The 20,086-nt window shown below is 53.7% G+C and overlaps 1 protein-coding gene across 3 annotated transcripts in view; it reads left to right on the forward strand.

Moving 5' to 3' along the window:
• ARHGAP1 (Rho GTPase activating protein 1) overlaps nt 1-20,086 on the forward strand; it is a 52,667-nt gene that overhangs the window by 23,373 nt on the left and 9,208 nt on the right. For all 3 annotated transcript variants that reach the window (XR_012727230.1, XM_075325521.1, XM_075325522.1), the window contains exons 5-6: nt 11,170-11,301; nt 19,610-19,696. Coding sequence is in view for 2 of the 3 variants with exons in the window: in XM_075325521.1 (XP_075181636.1) it covers nt 11,170-11,301; nt 19,610-19,696 (219 nt within the window). In the remaining variant the exon portion in view is untranslated. The remainder of the gene's footprint in view (nt 1-11,169; nt 11,302-19,609; nt 19,697-20,086) is intronic.

Genomic DNA, 20,086 nt, shown 5'->3' on the forward strand with positions numbered 1-20,086 from the left:
ATATATATATATATATATATATACTGCACTGTACGGTCGCTTCTTGGCTGTATACCCTATATTGCTCTGGGAAGACAACAACATGTCATCCACAAAACGCAAGGGTGCCAAGGCACGGGCTGTATACACTGCTTGTACAGCATGTGGGGCTAATCTACCAGCAGGCTCCAACGACTCTCATTGTGTGCAATGTTCAGTCCCAGTGGCACTTCGTCAGCCAGAGTCTATGGTAGTAGTGGCCCAGGCAGAGTCCCCTGTGAACCCTGCCCCGGTGACGGGGACAGAATTTGCAGTCTTTGCTGATAAAATGTCTGTGACTATGACAAAAATCCTGGAGACCTTGCAGTCCAGGCCAGTTGCTCAGACCATGGACACTACTGTCCCTATGTTCCCCGGTCCCCCTCAGTTGGAACTAATCCGTACTTCACGGGGGTCCCAGGCATCACTGGCTGAGGGCTCTGACTCCGATGACAGTCCCAGGCCGCCTAAGCGAGCTCGCTGGGAGAGACCCTCCACGTCATCACGCAGGTCAGGGTCTCAGCGAGAAGGGTCTCTATATGATGAGACAGAGGTGGGTGATCAGGAGTCTAGCCCTGACACCGCACTCAATTTGGATACGCCAGATGGTGACGCCATGGTAAATGACCTTATAGCGGCCATCAATAGGCTGTTGGATATTTCTCCCCCAGCCCCTTCAGCAGAGGAGGCAGCTGCCCAGCAGGAGAAATTCCATTTCCTGTATCCCAAGCGTAAATTGAGCACCTTTCTGGACCACTCTGACTTCAGAGAATCAATCCAGAAACACCATGCTTATCCGGACAAGCGTTTTCTTCAGCGCTCTATTGGGAGACCCAGACGATTGGGGTATAGCTACTGCCCTCCGGAGGCCACACAAAGCACTACACTAAAAAGTGCAAGGCCCCTCCCCTTCTGGCTATACCCCCCCGTGGTATCACGGGTTCTCCAGTTTTCAAGCTTTGTGCGAAGGAGGTCAGACATCCACGCATAGCTCCACAGATTTTAGTCAGCAGTAGCTGCTGACTATTTCGGATGGAAGAAAAGAGGGCCCATATAGGGCCCCCAGCATGCTCCCTTCTCACCCGTTGATGGTGTTGTAAGGTTGAGGTACCTATTGCTGGTACGGAGGCTGGAGCCCACATGCTGCTTTCCTTCCACATCCCCCTGAGGGGCTCTGTGGAAGTGGGATCCTGCCGGCCTCAAAGCTCTGACGCCGGGCTCCATCCACAGACCCATTTGAACCTGCTGGATACGGAGCTGGAGTACCGTTCAGGGACATGGCCCTGCACCATTACAGGTACTCTGTGTCCCCGTACACACAGGCACAGCACACTCCAGACTTGCTGGGTGTGCTAGTGCGCCGGGGACAGTAAAGGGTTACAGTCACTGCAGCTTTGCTGAGTGACTTTGTGTTTTGGGAACTACCGCGCCGGACGCTCCGGGAGCGGCGGCGCGGCTGGGACTTGTAGTTCGCCGGGGACTGGGCGCCGACCGCGCTTTTACGGCGGCGGCGCTTATAAATCCAGTCCCCGGCTTCTGCGGCCTAGTGCCGCTTCGTTCCCGCCCCCTCCCTGTCACTCAGGGAAGGGGACAGGCGCTGAGCAATCAGCAGCGCCGAGGGCTGGAGCCTTTTTACATGCTCCAGCCCTCTCACTGCACTCTGTCGGACGCCGGATTCCCGCTCTGCCTTGGGGGCACGCCCACGGCCCGCCCCTCCTCACACGAGCTGGGGAAGAAGCCGGCAGCCATTACTGCAGTCCGAGCTCGGACTTTCGGCACCAAGGCAGGACGGTGGCGATCATACACCCGCTTATAGGCGGGCGGTAAGCGGCACACATAGTGCTGACCACGATATAACTGCAGTGTGTACATGTGTTGTTTTTAACTGCATAGGTCGCTATATGCCCGCTGGGGGAGCGACACATCAGCAGCAGGAAAGCAGGTGTGCTAAGGCACAGGCTTTCTAGGCTGCTTGTATTGCACGACTGAGGTGTTCATTTGTGTTTATGCTGATATGCTATACATTGCACTGTACAGTCGCTAGTCTTAGCTATATTCTCCTGGAATGGCTAGACTACAGCAGCAGAAAACCAAGGGTGCTGGGGCACAGGTTTTTTTCTATGCTGCTTGTATTGCATGGGCTGCAGTGTGCATTTGTACTTGTGCTTGTATGCTATACATAGCACTGTATGGTCACTCTTCTGGGCTATATTCCCCTAGATGACCAGTCTACAGCAGCAGAAGAGCTGGGGTGCCAGGGCACAGGCTTCTATGCTGCTGGTATTGCATGTGCTGCAGTGTTCATTTGTACTTGTGCTTGTATGCTATACATTGCACTGTAGGGTCACTCTTCTGGGCTATATTCCCCTAGATGACTAGTATACAGCAGCAGAAGAGCAGGGGTGCCAGGGCACAGGCTTCTATGCTGCTTGTATTGCTTGTGCTGCAGTGGTCTTTTGTACTTTATGCCTGTATGCTATACATTGCACTGTACGGTCACCAATCTTGGCTATATACTTCTAGATAGCTAGTCGGCAGCGGCAAAAAAGCAACACAGATTTCAGTGCTGTTTTTACTACATGGGATGCTGTTCATGACACCGTCCCATTGTGTGCATGCTCCCCTGTAGCACGTCGTCTGCCGGGGTCTCTAGCACTTCGTCTGCCGGGGCTCTACTAGTTGTGGCCAAAGAAACCTCCTGTCAACCCTGTCCATGGACAGGGACGGAGTAGTCATAATATAGAGACTTGCACCCATGGGCAATCTACTTGAACAAAAGGCAGCTCTTCAGGGCTTTGATACTGACATCGCTCTCAATCCGGATACACCGGGTGGTAACGCCATACGGAATGATCCTATACCGTCCATCAATGGAAGGTTGGATCTTTCTCCCTCAGCTCCCCCAGTGGAGATAGGAGACGAACAGGAGAAGTTCCTTTTCAGTATCTCACGCAGATATTGAGTTGTTTTCTGGCCACGCTGACTTCAGAGAAGCAGTCCAGGAACACCACGCTTACCAGATAAGCGTCTTCTCCAAACGTTTTTAGGATACACGTTATCCCTTTTCCCCTGACGTGGTCAGCGCTGGACCCAGGGTCCAAAGGTGGATTCTCCAATCTCCAGGCTTGCATCTAGAGCCATAGTTGCACTGGAGATGGGGCTTCACTTAAAGATGCCATTCACAGACAGAGGGACTCTGGTTGAAATCTGTCTAGGAGGCTATCGGCGTGTCGGTCGCTCCGGCATCCACAGCCGTATTGGCAACCTAACCTTTTCAGCTGTTCTTGCGCAGCTGACCTTGAGCAGGGACATCTGTACCGCAGAGGCGTCCGTAACCCCGCAATGTCTGCACTGCGACTTACCCTGTTAATACTGTCCTAAAAGTACAGTCGAGGTTTCGGTCCTTCCCAAGCTCCGGCAGGTCCCAATTGTCCTCGTGCAAAAGGGCTACAAAACCTCAGACGGGCTCAGATTCCGGCCGGGCTCAATCTCGCCCAAGGAAGGCAGTCGGAGGAACCGCTACCAAGGCGGTCTCCTCAGGACTCTCAGCTCTCTCTCTCTCTCTCCGCATCCGCGGTTGATGGCAGACTCCCCCGCCTTTGGCGACATTTAGCTGCCACAGGTCACAGACCGGTGGGTGACGGACATTGTGCTCACGTGCACAGGACAGTGTTCTGTTCTCGTCCTCCGACTCCATTCTTCAGAACGGCCCCACCTCTCCACCGAGCAGATGCCCTGCTGCAGGCGGTGGACGCTCTAAGAGCAGAAGGAGTGGTGATCCCTGTCCCCCCTCAGGAACGAGGGCGAGGGTTTGTACTCCAATCTCTTTGTGGCTCCAAAAATGGACGGTTCCTTCCGTCCTGTTCTAGTCCTGAAACTGCTCAACGAGCATGCGAACGCCAGGCGGTTCCGGATGGGATCCCTCCGATCCGTCATTGCCTCAATGTCTCGAGGAGACGAACATCTTCAGTTCGTAGCTCTGCCATTCAGTCTGGCGACAGCCCGACGGGTGTTCACCAAGGTCATGGCAGCAGTGGTAGCAGTCTTGCACTCTCAGGGACACCCGGTGATCCCGTACTTGGACGATCTACTCGTCAAAGCACCCTCCCTCGAGGCATGCCAACGCAGCCTGAATGTTACGCTGGAGACTCTCCAGACTTTCGGGTGGATCATCAATTTGGCAAGGTCAAATCTGTCTCCGACTCAATCACTAACGTATCTCGGCATGGAGTTTCATACTCTATCAGCAATAGTGAAGCTTCCGCTGAACCAGCTGCGTTCACTGCAGACAGAGGTGCAGTCTCTCCGTCAAGGCCAGTCGCACCCCTTAAGGCGCCTCAGGCACTTCCTAAGGAAGATGGTGGCACCCATCGAGGCAGTTCTCTTTGCGCAGTTTCATCTGCGCCAACGGCAATGGGACATTCTCCGCCAAAGGGACGGACAGTCAACCTCCCTGGACAGGGAAGTCTCCCTTTCCCTGACGGCCGAGGACTCTCTGCAATAGTGGCTTATTCCCACCTCATTGTCATAGCCCCCATCCTGGGCAGTGGTCACGACAGATACGAGTCTGTCAGGGTGGGGAGCAGCTTGTCTCCGCCACATGGCTCAGGGGACGTGGACTCAGCAGGAGTCCACCCTTCAGATCGATGTTCTGGAAATCGGGGCAGGGTATCTTACCCTATTAGCTTTCCAGAAGTGGCTAGAAAGAGAGCAGATCCGAATCCAGTCGGACAGCTCCACAGCGGTGGCATACATCAACCACCAAGGAGGGACACGCAGTCGGCAAGCCTTCCAGGAAGTCCGGCGAATCCTCATGTGGGTGGAGGACACAGCATCCACCATATCCGCAGTTCACATCCCGGGCGTAGAAAACTGGGAAGCAGACTTCCTCAGTCGCCAGGGCATGGACGCGGGGGAATGGTCCCTTCACTTGGACGTGTTTCAGGAAATCTGTTGCCGCTGCAGGGTGCCGGACGTCGACCTAATGGCGTCTCGGCACACCAACAAGGTCCCGGCATTTATGGCACGATCGCGCGATCACAGAGCTCTGGCGGCAGACGCCTTAGTGCAAGATTGGTCGCAGTTCCGGCTCACATATGTGTTTCCACCTCTGGCACTCTTGCCCAGAGTACTGCGCAAAAATCAGATCCGATTGCAGCCGCGTCATACTCGTCGCACCAGACTGGCCGAGGAGATCGTGGTACCCGGATCTGTGGCATCTCACGGTCGGCCGACCGGGGTCACTACCAGACCGACCAGACTTACTGTCCCAAGGGCCGTTTTCTCCATCGGAATTCTGCGGCCCTGAACCTGACTGTGTGGCCTTTGTGTCCTGGATCCTAGCGTCTTCAGGATTATCCCAAGGGGTCGTTGCCACCATGAGACAGGCTAGGAAGCCCACGTCTGCTAAGATCTACCACAGAACGTGGAAGATTTTCTTAATCTGGTGCTCTACTCAGGGAGTGTCTCCCTGGCCATTTGCATTGCCTACTTTTCTTTCCTTCCTACAATAGGAGTTAGAAAAGGGCTTGTCGCTAGACTCCCTCAAAGGGCAAGTCTCAGCACTATCTGTGTTTTTTCAGAAGCGTCTAGCACGTCTTTCTAAGGTGCGCACGTTCCCGCAGGGGGTTTGTCATTTCGTACCCCCGTACAAGCGGCCGTTAGATCCATGGGATCTGAACAGGGTTCTAGTTGCTCTCCAGAAGCCGCCTTTCGAGCCTCTGAAGGAAGTTTCCTTTTCTCGCCTGTCACAGAAGGTGGCGTTTCTCGTTGCGATCACATCGCTTCGGCGAGTGTCTGAGCTGGCAGCTCTGTCGTCCAAGGCTCCCTTCCTGGTGTTTCACCAGGACAAGGTAGTGCTGCGCCTCATTCCGGAGTTTCTCCCTAAGGTCGTATCCTCGTTTCATCTTAATCAGGATATCTCCTTACCGTCCTTTTGCACTCATCCGGTTCACCGGTATGAGAATGATTTACGTTTGCTAGATCTGGTGAGAGCACTCAGTATCTACATTTCCCGCACGGCGCCCATACGCCGTTCCGATGCCCTTGTCGCTGGTACGCGCAAGAGGTTGCAGGCTTCTAAAGCCACCCTGGCTCGATGGATCAAAGAACCAATTCTTGAAGCCTACCGTTCTGCAGGGCTTCCGGTTCTTTCAGGGCTGAAAGCCCATTCAACCAGAGCCGTGGGTGCGTCCTGGGCGCTACGACACCAGGCTTCGGCTCAACAGGTGTGCCAGGCAGCTACCTGGTCGAGTCTGCACACTTTCACCAAACATTATCAGGTGCATACCTATGCTTCGGCGGATGCCAGCTTAGGTAGAAGAGTCCTGCAGGCGGCAGTGACATCCCCGTAGGGGAGGGCTGTTTTGCAGCTCTAACATGAGGTATCTCTTTACCCACCCAGGGACAGCTTTTGGACGTCCCAATCGTCTGGGTCTCCCAATAGAGCGCTGAAGAAGAAGGGAATTTTGTTACTTACCGTAAATTCCTTTTCTTCTAGCTCTTATTGGGAGACCCAGCACCCGCCCTGTTGTCCTTCGGGATTTCTTGGTTGTTTGCGGGTACACATGTTGTTCATGTTGAACGGTTTTTCAGTTCTCCGACGTTATTCGGAGTTAATTTGTTTAAACCAGTTATTGGCTTCCTCCTTCTTGCTTTGGCACTAAAACTGGAGAACCCGTGATACCACGGGGGGTATAGCCAGAAGGGGAGGGGCCTTGCACTTTTTAGTGTAGTGCTTTGTGTGGCCTCCGGAGGGCAGTAGCTATACCCCAATCGTCTGGGTCTCCCAATAAGAGCTAGAAGAAAAGGAATTTACGGTAAGTAACAAAATTCCCTTCTTTCCAAACGTCTTAAGGATACACGTTATCCCTTTCCCCCTGACGTGGTCAAACGCTGGACCCAGTGTCCAAAAGTGGACCCTCCAATATCCAGGCTTGCAGCTAGATCCATAGTTGCAGTGGAGGATGGGGCTTCACTTAAAGATGCCAATGACAGACAGATGGACCTTTGGTTGAAATCTGTCTATGAAGCTATTGGCGCGTCGTTTGCTCCAGCATTCGCGGCCGTGTGGGCGCGCCAAGCTATTTCAGCTGGCCTGGCACAGGTGGACTCTTTCATACGTCCAGCAGTGCCGCAAGTGGCGTCCTTAACTACGCAAATGACTGCGTTTGCGACCTACGCTATTAATGCGGTACTGGACTCTACGAGCCGTACCGCAATGGCTTCCGCCAACTCTGTTGTTTTGCGCAGAGCCTTGTGGTTAAAGGAATGGAAAGCAGATTCTGCTTCTAAAAAATGTTTAACCAGCTTGCCATTATCTGGAGACAGACTGTTTGGTGAGCAATTGGCGGAAATCATTAAACAGTCCAAAGGTAAGGACTCTTCCTTACCTCAGCCCAGATCAAGCAAACCTCAACAGAGGAAGTGGCAGTCAAAGTTTCGGTCCTTTCGAGGCTCGGGCAAGCCCCAGTTCGCCTCGTCCAAAGGGACTCAGAAAGAGCAAAGGAGCTCTGATTCCTGGCGGGCTCACTCACGCCCCAAGAAAGCAACCGGAGGTACCGCTTCCAAGGCGGCTGCCTCATGACTTTCGGCCTCCTCCCTCCGCATCCTCGGTCGGTGGCAGGCTCTCCCGCTTTTGCGACATTTGGCTGCCACAGGTCAAAGACCGGTGGGTAGCAGACATTTTGTCTCACGGGTACAGGATAGAGTTCAGTTCTCGTCCTCCGCCTCGGTTCTTCAGAACTTCCCCACATCCCGACCGAGCAGATGCCCTTCTGCAGGCGGTGAATTCTCTAAGAGCAGAAGGAGTGGTGGTCCCTGTTCCTCTTCAGGAACAAGGACAAGGTTTTTACTCCAATCTCTTTGTGGTGCCAAAAAAGGACGGCTCATTCCGTCCTGTTCTGGACCTAAAACTGCTCAACAAGCATGTGAACGCCAGGCGGTTCCGGATGGAATCCCTCCGCTCAGTCATTGCCTCAATGTCTCAAGGAGATTTCCTAGCATCAATAGACATCAAAGATGCTTATCTCCACGTGCCGATTGCTTCAGAGCACCAACGTTTTCTACGCTTCGTGATAGGAGACGACCATCTTCAGTTCGTAGCTCTGCCATTTGGTCTGGCGACAGCCCCACGGGTGTTCACCAAGGTCATGGCGGCAGTGGTAGCAGTCTTGCACTCTTAGGGACACTCTGTGATCCCTTACTTGGACGATCTACTTGTCAACGCACCCTCTCAGGAGGCATGCCAACTCAGCCTGAATGTTGCACTGGAGACTCTCCAGACGTTCGGGTGGATCATCAACTTCTCAAAGTCAAATCTGTCACCGACCCAATCGCTAACGTATCTTGGCATGGAGTTTCATACTCTCTCAGCGATAGTGAAGCTTCCGCTGGACAAGCAGAGGTCACTACAGACTGGGGTGCAGGCTCTCCTTCAAAGTCAGTCGCACTCCTTAAGACGCCTCATGCACTTCCTTGGGAAGATGGTGGCGGCAATGGAGGCAGTTCCGTTTGCGCAGTTTCATCTGCGCCCACTTCAATGGGACATTCTCCGCCAATGGGACGGGAAGTCAACATCCCTGGACAGGAAAGTCTCCCTGTCCCAGACGGCCAAAGACTCTCTGCAGTGGTGGCTTCTTCCCACCTCATTATCACAGGGAAGATCCTTCCTACCACCGTCCTGGGCGGTGGTCACGACGGACGCGAGTCTCTCAGGGTGGGGAGCAGTATTTCTCCACCACAGGGCTCAGGGTACGTGGACTCAGCAGGAGTCCACCCTTCCGATCAATGTTCTGGAGATCAGAGCAGTGTATCTTGCCCTACTAGCCTTCCAGCAGTGGCTGGAAGGAAAGCAGATCCGAATTCAGTCGGACAACTCCACAGCGGTGGCATACATCAACCACCAAGGGGGGACTCGCAGTCGGCAAGCCTTCCAGGAAGTCCGGCGGATCCTGATGTGGGTGGAAGCCACGGCCTCCACCATATCCGCAGTTCACATCCCCGGCGTAGAAAACTGGGAAGCAGACTTCCTCAGTCGCCAGGGCATGGACGCAGGGGAATGGTCCCTTCACCCGGAAGTGTTTCAGGAAATCTGTCGCCGCTGGGGAAGGCCGGACGTCGATCTAATGGCGTCCCGGCACAACAACAAGGTCCCGACCTTCATGGCACGGTCTCGCGATCACAGAGCTCTGGCGGCAGACGCCTTAGTGCAAGATTGGTCGCAGTTCCGGCTCCCTTATGTGTTTCCACCTCTGGCACTCTTGCCCAGGGTGCTACGCAAGATCAGATCCGACTGCAGCCGCGTCATACTCGTCGCCCCAGACTGGCCACGGAGGGCGTGGTATCCGGATCTGTGGCATCTCACGGTCGGCCAACCGTGGGCACTACCAGACCGACCAGACTTACTGTCCCAAGGGCCGTTTTTCCATCAGAATTCTGCGGCCCTGAACCTGACTGTGTGGCCATTGAGTCCTGGATCCTAGCGTCTTCAGGATTATCCCAAGGGGTCGTTGCCACCATGAGACAGGCTAGGAAGCCCACGTCCGCTAAGATCTACCACAGAACGTGGAGGATATTCTTATCCTGGTGCTCTGCTCAGGGAGTGTCTCCCTGGCCATTTGCATTGCCTACCTTTCTTTCTTTCCTGCAATCTGGGTTAGAAAAAGGTTTGTCGCTCGGCTCCCTTAAGGGGCAAGTCTCGGCGCTATCCGTCTTTTTTCAGAAGCGTCTAGCACGACTCTCTAAGGTGCGCACGTTCCTGCAGGGGGTTTGTCATATCGTACCCCCGTACAAGCGACCATTAGATCCATGGGATCTGAACAGGGTACTAGTTGCCCTCCAGAAGCCGCCCTTCGAGCCTCTGAGGGAGGTTTCACTTTCTAGACTGTCACAGAAAGTGGCTTTTCTGGTAGCGATCACATCTCTTCGGAGAGTGTCTGAGCTGGCAGCGCTGTCATCCAAGGCTCCCTTCCTGGTCTTCCACCAGGACAAGGTAGTGCTGCGACCCATTCAGGAGTTTCTCCCGAAGGTGGTATCCTCTTTTCATCTTAATCAGGATATCTCTTTGCCTTCGTTTTGTCCTCATGCAGTTCATCGGTATGAGAAGGATTTACATTTGTTAGATCTGGTGCGAGCACTCAGAATCTACATTTCCCGCACGGCGCCCCTGCGCCGTTCGGATGCACTCTTTGTCCTTGTCGCTGGTAAGCGCAAAGGGTCGCAGGCTTCCAAAGCCACCCTGGCTCGATGGATCAAAGAACCAATTCTTGAGGCCTACCGTTCTGCTGGGCTTCCGGTTCCATCAGGGCTGAAGGCCCATTCTACCAGAGCCGTGGGTGCGTCCTGGGCATTGCGTCACCAGGCTACGGCTCAACAGGTGTGCCAGGCAGCTACCTGGTCGAGTCTGCACACTTTCACCAAACATTATCAGGTGCATACCTATGCTTCGGCGGACGCCAGCCTAGGTAGAAGGGTCCTGCAGGCGGCAGTTGCCTCCCCGTAGGGGAGGGCTGTCTTTGCAGCTCTAACATGAGGTATTATTTTACCCACCCAGGGACAGCTTTTGGACGTCCCAATCGTCTGGGTCTCCCAATGGAGCGCCGAAGAAGAAGGGAATTTTGTTACTTACCGTAAATTCCTTTTCTTCTAGCTCCTATTGGGAGACCCAGCACCCGCCCTGTTGTCCTTCGGGATTTTTGGTTGTTTTTCGGGTACACATGTTGTTCATGTTGAATGGTTTTCAGTTCTCCGAGGTTATTTCGTAGGGAATTTGTTTAAACCAGTTATTGGCTTTCCTCCTTCTTGCTTTTGCACTAAAACTGGTGAGCCAGTGATCCCACTGGGGGTGTATAGCCAGAAGGGGAGGGGCCTTACACTTTTTAGTGTAATTGCTTTGTGTGGCCTCCGGAGGCAGTGCTATACACCCAATTGTCTGGGTCTCCCAATAAGAGCTAGAAGAAAAGGAATTTACGGTAAGTAACAAAATTCCCTTCTTTCCCATCAGTGGCGCTGATCCAATAGTGAGTGCAGCGTGAGGTTTTCTGACCCATCGCTCTCACACATATGATGATTTTTAAGTTTTTTGCTCCTTTTAGGTAATATAAATCCATCTGTGACTTCTGATCTTTTTTGTTTTTCCTCCTTTTTCTGCAGGTATCTGAAGCACACGCTGGACCAGTACGTGGAGAGCGATTACACGCTGGTGTACCTGCACCACGGCCTGACCAGTGAGAACAAGCCGTCGCTGGGATGGCTGCGAGACGCCTATCGAGAGTTCGACCGCAAGTAAGTGCAACCGAGGGGGCATCAGCGCAGGGTCAGGGCCACGCTCGGAGGATTTCCTGGCATATACTTCTGCCATTTTATAGGCAAATGTTTGTGTCCGTCACCCATAGGCTTCAAAGTTAAAATATATAATAATAATATAATATTTATTCACTTATATAGCGCTAACATATTCTGCAGTGCTTTACATACATCAGGAACACTGTCCCCATTGGTGCTCACAATCTACAGTCCCTATCTGTATGTCTTTGGAGTGTGGGAGGAAACCGGAGAAAACACAGGGAGAACATACAAACTCCTTGCAGATGGTGTCCTTGATGGGATGTGAACCCAGGACCCCAGCGCTGCAAGACAGCAGTGCTAACCACTGAGCCGCCACCAGACTGCAGTGCTAACCACTGAGCCGCCACCAGACTGCAGTGCTAACCACTGAGCCGCCACCAGACTGCAGTGCTAACCACTGAGCCACCACCAGACTGCAGTGCTAACCACTGAGCCACCGTGCCGCCAAAATGTCTTAAGCTTTAACCAGTGCAAAGAGAAGAAAGTAGGGTTTTGGTCCCTCCGCTTAAACCAAGGAAACGTTGCGCTGCGTCCTCCTTCGCTTCCAGCTTCGTGCTGTGGACGGCACCACGGCAGTGAAATATCTGTAAATTTCCAGCACTGGTGAATTGTGCCTGAGCCACGTGGCGTGGACGGGATCTGCCTGACGTGGCGAGAACGTGTGCAGTTCTAATCTCTGAAATTAGAGGATAAATGTGTGATTAGTGGTCTCCCACCAGTCCTGTGTCCTACAGACCCATGTGGATGCGGTGTCGGGGGTCGTGCATATGTGTGACCACGGCGTCCACAGACGGTGCTCGGAGAGGTGCTCACTAGAGATGCACGTCCTTAGTCCGGGAGCCCTGTGACCATCTTACATGATGGCGTCCCAGACCCAGCACCTGGTGTAATACATCAGGCCTACACACTGGATGAGGCCCCTTGATTCCTGGCGGGTCGGAGGAGGTTTACAGGACTCCCGGCCCCCGGCTACTGACCTGGCCGCTGCCCCGGATTCCTGTGAGTTGATTTGCTCCTCTTGTGGCCACACTCGCTCTCCACCCTCCATACGTAGAGGACTGCACATGTCGTTCCCAGGAGCTGGCTCCAGGCTTATCTATCATTGAGAGCTTTCTGCACGTGACCCCTGAGAATCGCTGTCTGGGGGGCTGCAGCTGCAGTCAGCGAGCAGAGGTCACTGCCAGTAGCTTCTGCCTTTCATCTCTTCCGTGTCCATGGAGAAAGCTCATCAGGGGACGTGACCGCTGTCCTGCCCCATCAAGAAGCGATCTGTGTATATCCCGCTGACGTCTGCACGAGGGGAAGGATTCCAGACGCGCACTGCGCTGATTACCACCATCCCCCGCACGCGGCTTTTCTCACTTATTTAAATTAGTATAAATTCACATGTGTGTAACATAATCCGCGTGTCCGGGGGGCTCCGCAGTGTGGGCACCACCTCGATTTAATGCGTGTTTGCTGCCCTTTTAGGCTGCGGGTGACTTTATCGGCTCAGTAGTTGGCCATCGTCTTGGGTTGTAATCACACCAGGTAAGAATCCATCGCCATCCGCTCCCTCCGACACCTCAGATGCCTTCTGATGGGTCTGCCGTCCCTGCGGACTGTACACAATAAGGGGGGCTGCAGCCGGTGACAGCTCTGGTCAGACCCCGGGGACCGGGAGACGATATCTGCCATTGTATTAAGGTCTGGAGGTGAAAGCAGCAGATTTAGGGGTGGCATGGTGGCTCAGTGGTTAGCACTGCAGTCTTGTGGTGGCTCAGTGGTTAGCACTGCAGTCTTGTGGTGGCTCAGTGGTTAGCACTGCAGTCTTGTGGTGGCTCAGTGGTTAGCACTGCAGTCTTGCAGTGCTGGGGTCCTGGGTTCAAATCCCACCAAGGACACTACCTGCAAGGAGTTTGTATGTTCCCCCCGTGTTTGCGTGGGTTTCCTCTCACACTCCAAAGACATACAGATAGGGACTCTAGATTGTGAGCCCCAATGGGGACAGTGCTGCCAATGTATGTAAAGCGCTGCGGAATTAATAGCGCTATATAAATGAATACAATTATTATTTTCTTCGGCGCTCCATTGGGAGACCCAGACGATTGGGTGTATAGCTACTGCCTCCGGAGGCCACACAAAGCATTACACTAAAAAGTGTAAGGCCCCTCCCCTTCTGACTATACACCCCCAGTGGGATCACTGGCTCACCAGTTTTTCTGCTTTGTGCGAAGGAGGTCAGACATCCACGCATAGCTCCACTGTTTAGTCAGCAGTAGCTGCTGACTATATCGGATGGAAGAAAAGAGGGCCCATATAGGGCCCCCAGCATGCTCCCTTCTCACCCCGCTTGTGGTTTGTAAGGTTGAGGTACCTATTGCTGGTACGGCGGCTGGAGCCCACATGCTGTTTTCCTTCCCCATCCCCCTGAGGGGCTCTGAGGAAGTGGGATCTTACCGGCCCCAAAGCCCTGAGGCCGGGCTCCATCCACAGACCCATTGAACCTGCTGGATACGGAGCTGGGTACCGTTCAGGGACATGGCCCTGCACCATTCAGGTACTCTGTGTCCCCGTACACACAGGCACAGCACACTCCAGACTTGCTGGGTGTGCTAGTGCGCCGGGGACAGTAAATACATAAAGTCACTCAGATAGGCTGCAGTGACTGTATGTATTGGGAACTACCGCGCCGGACGCTCCGGGAGCGGCGGCGCGGCTGGGACTTGTAGTGCGCCGGGGACTTAGCGCCGACCGCGCTTTTACGGCGGCGGCGCTTATAAATCCAGTCCCCGGCTTTTGCGGCCTAGCTCCGCTTCGTTCCCGCCCCCACCCTGTCAATCAGGGTAGGGGAGAGACGCTGTACAATCAGCAGCGCCGAGGGCTGGAGCCTTATTTACATGCTCCAGCCCTCTCACTGGACACTGTGGGACGCCGGTTTCCCGCTCTGACTTGGGGGCACGCCCACGGCCCGCCCCTACTCACACGAGCTGGAGAAGGACGCCGGCAGCCATTCCTGCAGTCCGAGCTGAGAGATCGGACTCTGGGCAACCAGGCACAGGACTAGGGCGACCACACACCCGCTTATAGGCGGGCGGTAAGCGGCACCTGAAGTGCTGACCCCACTAAATACCGCAGTTGTCCATTTGTATTTTATGCTTACACTGCATAGGTCGCTATTTTTGGCTATATGCCCTCTTAGATGGCGACACATCAGCAGCAGGAAAGCATGGGTGCTAAGGCACAGGCTTTCTATGCTGCTTGTATTGCATGTACTGAAGTGTTCATGTGTATTTATGCTTGTATGCTATACACTGCACTGTACGGTCGCTAGTCTGGGCTATTTTCGCCTAGAATGACTAGACTACAGCAGCAGAAAAGCAAGGGTGCTGAGGCACAGGTTTTTTCTATGCTGCTTGTATTGCAGGGGTCGCAGTGTTCATTTGTACTTATGCTTGTATGCTATACATTGCACTGTATGGTCGCTATTCTGGGCTATATTCCCCTAGATGGCTAGTCTACAGCAGCAGAAAAGCAGGGGTGCCAAGGCACAGGCTTTCTATGCTGCCTGTATTGCATGTGCTGCAGTGTTCATTTGTACTTTATGCTTGTATGCTATACATTGCACTGTACGGTCGCCATTCTTGGCTCTATATCCTAGATGGCTAGTCGGCAGCAGCATATAAGCAACACAGGCTTTCGATGCTGTTTTTACTGCATGTGATACTGTTCCACGGCACTGAACCCCATTGTGTGCAATGCTCCCCTGTAGCACTTGGTCAGCCGGGGTCTCTACTAGACGTGGCCAAAGGAACCACCTGTCAACCCTGTCCAAGGACAGGGATGGAGTTGCAATGGGATAGAGACTTGCAGTCCGGACAGGCCATGGGCAATCTGGATCATTGCTCCCTGGCCACCCTCATTTGGAATAAAATCGGTGCTCCGGGGGGGGGGTCCCAGGAGGCTCTCTGTATGATGAGGCAGACGTAGCTCATCAGGACTTTGATCCTGACACCGCTCTCACTCCGGATACACCGGATGGTGACGCCATAAGGAATGATCTTATAGCGTCCATCAATGGAGTGTTGGATCTTTCTCCCTCAGCTCCCCCAGCGGAGGAGTCAGCTTCACAGCAGGAGAAGTCCCATTTCAGTAGCTCAAACGTATATTGAGTATTTTTCTGGCCACGCTGACTTCAGAGAAGCAGTCCAGGAACACCACGCTTCCCAGATAAGCGTTTTCTCCAAACGTATTAAGGATACACGTTATCCTTTTCCCCCTGACGTGGTCAAGCGCGGGACCCAGGGTCCAAAGGTGGATTCTCCAATCTCCAGGCTTGCGGCTAGAGCTATAGTTGCAGTGGAGATGGGACTTCACTTAAAGATGCTAGACAGATGGACTCTGGTTGAAATCTGTCTATGAAGCTATCGGCGTGTCGGTTGCTCCGGCATTTACAGCCGTATGGGCACCCTAAGCTTTTCAGCTGTTCTTGCACAGCTGGTCTTGAGCATATGTACATTTGTGCCGCAGGGGCGTCCGTAACCTCGCAATGTCTGCATTGCGACTTACCCTATTAATGCTGTCCTGGAAGGACAGTCGAGGTTTCGGTCCTTCCCAAGCTCGGGCAGGTCCCAATTGTCCTCGTCCAAAAGAGCTGAAAAGCCTCAGAGGGGCTCAGCTTCCGGGGGCTCAATCACGCCCAAGGAAGGCAGCCGGAGGAACCGCTACCAAGGCGGTCTCCTCATGACTCTCAGCTCTCTCATCTCTCCGCATCCGCGGTTGATGGCAGACTCGCTCGCCTTTGGCGACATTTAGCTGCCACAGGTCACAGACCGGTGGGTGAGGGACATTGTGCCCACGTGCACAGGACAGAGTTCTGTTCTCGTCCTCCGACTCGATTCTTCAGAACGTCCCCACCTCCCCACCGAGCCGATGCTCTTCTGCAGGCAGAAGGAGTGGTAATCCCTGTTCCTCTTCAGGAACAAGACACGGTTTTCCTCCAATCTGGTTGTGGTGCCAAAAAAGGACGGCTCTTTCCGTTCCGTTCTGGACCCAAAACTGCTCAACAAGCACGTGGAGGCCAGGCGGTTCCGGATGCAACCCTCCGCTCCGTCATTGCCTCAATGTCTCAAGGAAATTTCCTAGCATCAATAGACATCAAAGATGCTTATCTCCACGTGCCGATTGCTACAGAGCACCAACGTTTTCTACGTTTTGTGATAGGAGACGAACATCTCCAGTTCGTAGCTCTGCCATTTGGTCTGGCGACAGCCCCACGGGTGTTCACCAAGGTCATGGCGGCAGTGGTAGCAGTCTTGCACTCTCAGGGACACTCTGTGATCCCTTACTTGGACGATCTACTTGTCAAGGCACCCTCTCAAGAGGCATGCCAACTCAGCCTGAATGTTGCGCTGGAGACTCTCCAGACGTTCGGGTGGATCATCAACTTCTCAAAGTCAAACCTGTCACCGACCCAATCACTAACGTATCTTGGCATGGAGTTTCATACCCTCTCAGCGCTAGTGAAGCTTCCGCTGGACAAGCAGCGGTCACTACAGACCGGGGTGCAGACTCTCCGTCACGGTCAGTCGCACTCCTTAAGACGCCTCATGCACTTCCTTGGGAAGATGGTGGCGGCAATGGAGGCGGTTCCGTTTGCGCAGTTTCATCTGCGTCCTCTTTATTGGGACATTCTCCGCCAATGGGACGGGAAGTCAACATCCCTGAACAGGAAAGTATCCCTTTCACAGACGGCCAAGGACTCTCTGCAATGGTGGCTTCTTCCCACCTCATTATCACAGGGAAGATCCTTCCTACCACCGTCTTGGGCGGTAGTCACGACAGACGCGAGTCTGTCAGGGTGGGGAGCAGTGTTTCTCCACCACAGGGCTCAGGGTACGTGGACTCAGCAGGAGTCCACCCTTCAGATCAATGTTCTGGAAATCAGAGCAGTGTATCTTGCCCTACTAGCCTTCCAACAGTGGCTGGAAGGGAAGCAGATCCGAATTCAATCGGACAACTCCACAGCGGTGGCATACATCAATCACCAAGGGGGGACACGCAGTCGGCAAGCCTTCCAGGAAGTCCGGCGGATTATGATGTGGGTGGAAGCCACGGCCTCCACCGTATCCGCAGTTCACATCCCCGGCGTAGAAAACTGGGAAGCAGACTTCCTCAGCCGCCAGGGCATGGACGCAGGGGAATGGTCCCTTCACCCGGACGTGTTTCAGGAAATCTGTAGCCGCTGGGGAAGGCCGGACGTCGACCTAATGGCGTCCAGGCACAACAACAAGGTCCCAACCTTCATAGCACGGTCCCGCGATCACAGAGCTCTGGCGGCAGACGCCTTAGTGCAAGATTGGTCGCAGTTCCGGCTCCCTTATGTGTTTCCACCTCTGGCACTCTTGCCCAGAGTGCTACGCAAAGATCAGATCCGACTGCAGCCGCGTCATACTCGTCGCCCCAGACTGGCCAAGGAGGGCGTGGTATCCGGATCTGTGGCATCTCACGGTCGGCCAACCGTGAGCACTACCAGACCGACCAGACTTACTGTCCCAAGGGCCGTTTTTCCATCGGAATTCTGCGGCCCTGAACCTGACTGTGTGGCCATTGAGTCCTGGATCCTAGGGTCTTCAGGATTATCCCAAGGGGTCGTTGCCACCATGAGACAGGCTAGGAAGCCCACGTCTGCTAAGATCTACCACAGAACGTGGAAGATATTCTTATCCTGGTGCTCTGCTCAGGGAGTGTCTCCCTGGCCATTTGCATTGCCTACTTTTCTTTCTTTCCTGCAATCTGGGTTAGAAAAAGGTTTGTCGCTCGGCTCCCTTAAAGGTCAGGTCTCGGCGCTATCCGTCTTTTTTCAGAAGCGTCTAGCACGACTTCCTAAGGTGCGCACGTTCCTGCAGGGGGTTTGTCATATTGTACCCCCGTACAAGCGGCCGTTAGATCCATGGGATCTGAACAGGGTACTAGTTGCCCTCCAGAAGCCGCCCTTCGAGCCTCTGAGGGATGTGTCACTTTCTCGACTCTCACAGAAAGTGGCTTTTCTGGTAGCGATCACGTCTCTTCGGAGAGTGTCTGAGCTGGCAGCGCTGTCATCCAAAGCTCCTTTCCTGGTGGTCCACCAGGACAAGGTAGTGCTGCGCCCCATTCAGGAGTTTCTCCCTAAGGTGGTATCCTCTTTTCATCTTAATCAGGATATCTCTTTGCCTTCGTTTTGTCCTCATGCAGTTCATCGGTATGAGAAGGATTTACATTTGTTAGATCTGGTGAGAGCACTCAGAATCTACATTTCCCGCACGGCGCCCCTGCGCCGTTCGGATGCACTCTTTGTCCTTGTCGCTGGTAAGCGCAAAGGGTCGCAGGCTTCTAAGGCCACCCTGGCTCGATGGATCAAAGAACCAATTCTTGAAGCCTACCGTTCTGCTGGGCTTCCGGTTCCATCAGGGCTGAAGGCCCATTCTACCAGAGCCGTGGGTGCGTCCTGGGCATTACGACACCAGGCTACGGCTCAACAGGTGTGCCAGGCAGCTACCTGGTCGAGTCTGCACACTTTCACCAAACATTATCAGGTGCATACCTACGCTTCGGCGGACGCCAGCCTAGGTAGAAGAGTCCTGCAGGCGGCAGTTGCCTCCCCGTAGGGGAGGGCTGTCTTCGCAGCTCTAACATGAGGTATTTCTTTACCCACCCAGGGACAGCTTTTGGACGTCCCAATCGTCTGGGTCTCCCAATGGAGCGCCGAAGAAGAAGGGAATTTTGTTACTTACCGTAAATTCCTTTTCTTCTAGCTCCTATTGGGAGACCCAGCACCCGCCCTGTTGTCCTTCGGGATTGTTGGTTTTTTTGCGGGTACACATGTTGTTCATGTTGAACGGTTTTTCAGTTCTCCGATGTTACTCGGAGTGAATTTGTTTAACCAAGTTATTGGCTTTCCTCCTTCTTGCTTTTGCACTAAAACTGGTGAGCCAGTGATCCCACTGGGGGTGTATAGCCAGAAGGGGAGGGGCCTTACACTTTTTAGTGTAATGCTTTGTGTGGCCTCCGGAGGCAGTAGCTATACACCCAATCGTCTGGGTCTCCCAATAGGAGCTAGAAGAAAAGGAATTTACGGTAAGTAACAAAATTCCCTTCATTTAGTGTAAGGCGGAGATCTTACAGGACGGGAGATACTGTTGGGATGTCACATTTACATATATTGGAGGCCGCACTGTCATAGGGGGCTCTTTAACCCATAAGTGACTATTTCTCCTGCTTCTTTCAGGTACAAGAAGAACATCAAGGCTTTGTACATCGTGCACCCCACCATGTTCATCAAGACCTTACTGATCCTGTTCAAGCCTATAATAAGGTAACGGGGAGGTGGGCACCGGCTCCACAGACTGAGGGGTCCGTCCTGCTTCTCTCACTGCCACATTCAGAGGTGAACGGAGCAGGTGACGTCAATCGATGCTGGCCAGGTCACCTGCCGATCACCGATGGGTCCTGTCAGCAGGTATCTGCAGACCTGAGGTTACCTGCCCCACTCACCTCACCATGTGGAAGAGCAGGACGACCCTTTCAAAGCCTCTGCACAAGAGCTGACAATCGTCCGAACGAAGGGAAGACGTTCATAAAAACATAGCGGTGATGAGCAAAATATTCCTCTGTGTCCGTCACATGTTGTATGGAGCCGGTGCTGGCTGTGGTACACAGCTGACAACCGCCCGTAACTACAAATATCAAAACACGGCACCTCCAA

This window comes from Anomaloglossus baeobatrachus, chromosome 10 (genome assembly GCF_048569485.1).
Source record: "Anomaloglossus baeobatrachus isolate aAnoBae1 chromosome 10, aAnoBae1.hap1, whole genome shotgun sequence".
NCBI lineage: Eukaryota > Metazoa > Chordata > Amphibia > Anura > Aromobatidae > Anomaloglossus > Anomaloglossus baeobatrachus.